The sequence below is a fragment of the Nilaparvata lugens genome, unplaced genomic scaffold (assembly GCF_014356525.2).
Source record: "Nilaparvata lugens isolate BPH unplaced genomic scaffold, ASM1435652v1 scaffold11122, whole genome shotgun sequence".
Lineage (NCBI taxonomy): Eukaryota > Metazoa > Arthropoda > Insecta > Hemiptera > Delphacidae > Nilaparvata > Nilaparvata lugens.
This window is the reverse complement of record NW_024089788.1, coordinates 1-3,325: the sequence shown is the minus strand read 5'-3', so window position 1 is coordinate 3,325 and position 3,325 is coordinate 1. Positions and strand designations below refer to the sequence as shown.

At 35.5% G+C, this 3,325-nt stretch overlaps 1 protein-coding gene across 1 annotated transcript; it reads left to right on the top strand.

Annotated features, from left to right (window-relative positions):
• Positions 1-311: 311 nt before the first annotated feature.
• LOC120355409 lies at positions 312-1,831 on the top strand (the record flags this gene model as incomplete). The annotated part of the gene is made up of 2 exons (XM_039443769.1): positions 312-424; positions 1,297-1,831. Coding segments are annotated over 2 exons (379 nt in total), but the record flags the coding sequence as incomplete, so codon positions are not given.
• Between the last annotated feature and the right edge of the window lie 1,494 nt (positions 1,832-3,325).

Sequence of the window (3,325 nt, the reverse complement as noted above, 5' to 3'; positions counted from 1 at the left end):
TTCTGCACGTATGATCGATCTGGTCGGTGGTTAGGTACTGCATGACAGATTGTATACCATACAGATTTTATGAGATGTTTACATTCGATTATCGGTTGAGTAGCCAACGCCATTCAAACTCAAAGGTTAGTTTTTCCAAGATATGTTGCCAAAGCTGAATTAGTTATGGGCTCCGCCAATTAAAAATTCTTAAACTGAAGTGTGGTAACAAAAGAAGTGTACACGCTATCTAGCTTGGGATTAAATTTGCATGATAATATCATGTCAGCTAGTGCATCCAGTTGTTTACTCTTGCTCCAATACTGTTCCAGGAAGACGGCAGTAAATTCCCCGGGACAAGAATTCGTGGGCTCTACTCTGGAAGAACAGCAGAGGTTCGCCGCCCAACAAAATGGTCAATTAGAGTCGCCACATATTCAAAGAGGTGGGTACTAGTTGTTTGTACCAATTTTATTCGTCTATAGAAGGTTTAGGTTGTAAATGACGATCTGTGTTATCGAACCAACCAATCCATTAATATACCTGCTGAATTTATAGTTTCGCTCGTATGAAGCACCGGATTTCTCAGTGGGATTGTTGAATATGGGTTTCTATATTTCAAAATATATTTTGGGTTTGTTGCCATTGACTGCTAACTGAATTTCGGGTACTTTCCACTTCAAGATTTAATTTGGATGAAGAAGATTTTTGTTCCTTCATGGCTGCTTCAATGGATACAAAATTCTCTATTGTCATTCACGCCAGTAATTAATTGATTTATTTGTAACTGCGAACTATGCTGTTGCTTATTTATAGTATCAATAAGATTGTGATTTTCCTGTATGTTGTGACTATATTCTGTGTCTCACTTTTTACCTGTTCCTGTACATCTTTTTGCATGTCTATTCTCAGTGTAGTTTCCAATTGTTGTATTGTCTTTCAGTATTACTATTTATGTTATCTATTCTTCATTCACCTCACATGTAATGGTGTCCATCCTTGCCGCTAAGTTCTTGTGATTTCCACCTGAGATTCAAGTTTACGTCTATCACAGTTTTTAACTCTTCCCTGTACTTTTCTACTTGCTGTTAATTCCTCCACTTCCGTTCCACTATCTGTATAGTTTCCTCAGTCTCTTCATGCTCTGTTCTACTACGTTCTTAGCTGAGTCCTTGATTTCCTTGTTTCTATTTTGATTTCTTCATCAATTGTCATGACGCTCTGTAGCATGAGTGTGAATGTGCTGGTGGTTTGATCCATGATCACTTTAGTTAAGGGATCTAAATCAGTGGTTGACATGATGCTGTGTGTTCCCAGATGCTGCTCTGTGCCTGGAGATGGTGGATCGGCGGGTTCCTCTGCGCCCCCTTCGGTGTCGACATCTACCGTCTCTGCTGCCTGCGGTACGTCGGCTGCCTCTAACGGGTGGACGACAAATGTTGGAGATTTTGGGGATCGAAATGCATAGAGCAAACGCTACGGATTCTCTCTCTCGTGGTGAATTGACCGCGTTCACCGGTGGATTCTGGGTACTAGGCGTCGAACGTAGGATCAGAACAACCGTTGTTATATTAGAGACGTAGGAATTAGCTGGAGTGTGATTCATTCTGGTTATTGTATTTTTAATCAGAAATCAAAGAGAGTAAAAAAATTTAGATAACAGGGCCTCCATATGTTGACAGGATGGAATTACAATAAGTGTCAGTGAGTGAATAATATAATCCATTTCAATGAATGAATTTTTACTGGTGCCAAAATGTACTGTTATAACATGTCTACTTCAGAGAGTCCCAAGATAGTAACTAGATAATGTTAGTGTAGAATAGAGCATAGTATATTAACAAATATTGTAGCAAACATTATATCATGGTAAATCGAATCCATAGTATATCTATTGTAATTTTGATGATGTATTTGTTTTTTGAAGTGTGAATAAATTGTATTTTGATGAGTGATAGTAGCTACCTAGATTTTGATTTGGTCTGTAGTATGAATTGGGAAGGGACAGCTTTGGGCATAAGCCTGTTGTGCCTTTCATATTACTACAAAAAATAATTCTGGGTAGATGACACAAGCTGATAAGTCATAATTTGTAAATTTCAGGAGAGCAATTTGAAAGTTTGGCATAGCTGCAAAAATTATCCATCATATTTTTTCCACCATTTCACACTAATTAAATAAGCTGATCTTTGACTATTTAAATATAAAATATCAAGGAATAAAACATTTATCCAAATTAACTATTGAGAATTTTGCAAGTGATGTCAGAGATATCATGTTTTGCCTCTGCCAAATGCTTCCAATCACAATATAACAGTATAGGAAATATCTAAAAATCGATTATTTAGAAATTTGAATATATTTTAACATTTAATTGATATTATATACAGTATTGATCAAGTTACCCAACTTGAACTGTTTGCAAAGTTGTAGGGTTATGTAGTTCTCAATGTAGGTTATAAAATTTAAGATTTTATAATAGCCTACCAGTACAAACACTTATCAAATTTTGCCATCTTTTGATAATTGGATTATAATACAAACCGGTGGAAGAGTGTTGAAAATATATGTACTTATCAATATTTTCAACTTAGGGATGGAAGAAAATACTCTATCAGGCTTGAGAAATGCCTATATCTCAGCTATTTACAGAGATACAACATATCTAGTTATACATCTTATAGATCTAATTTCTGAACACAACCATAATTATGCATAACTCCATATCAAAGACTTAAAGAGATATAGACCCACAATGCCTATGCCTCCAATGATAGCTCTTACTTGAAATGAATGCCGCCATTGGGGTATTTTAGCACGAGATATTATATATAAATTTTGTAATATAGATCACAAGGGCATTGGTGGCATTGGTATGTTAATCTTAAGGGTTGCCCCCTCAATGGCGGATTCAATTCCAAGTACGACACTAGCGCTGCAGGTGAGTCTATACATCTTTTAGGTCTTTGCTCAATATGGTCAAAAATGTGACTTATCAACTTGTGTCATCTACCCACAGAATTGTACGACTGAGAAAAGAATAAATAAATATAAACTATAAATTCAATCTTTCGTTCATATGCTTTATATGATTCTATGCTTTTACACTCAGAGCAAAGCTCGGTCCCCGATATACTAATAATTATAATGGCAGTTACCTCATTCGATTCTTCATGAAAAGGGCTACAATAAACATTCTTAAATCTTTAGATGGAGAAACACTTTTCTAGTGATTGTTATTCGAAGATCTTAGATGTCCACCGTTTTAAAATTCAGTAGCATTAAATAAAATAAAATTTTATCCATCAAAACAATTACAATACAAATTGAATACTAAAACATTTAT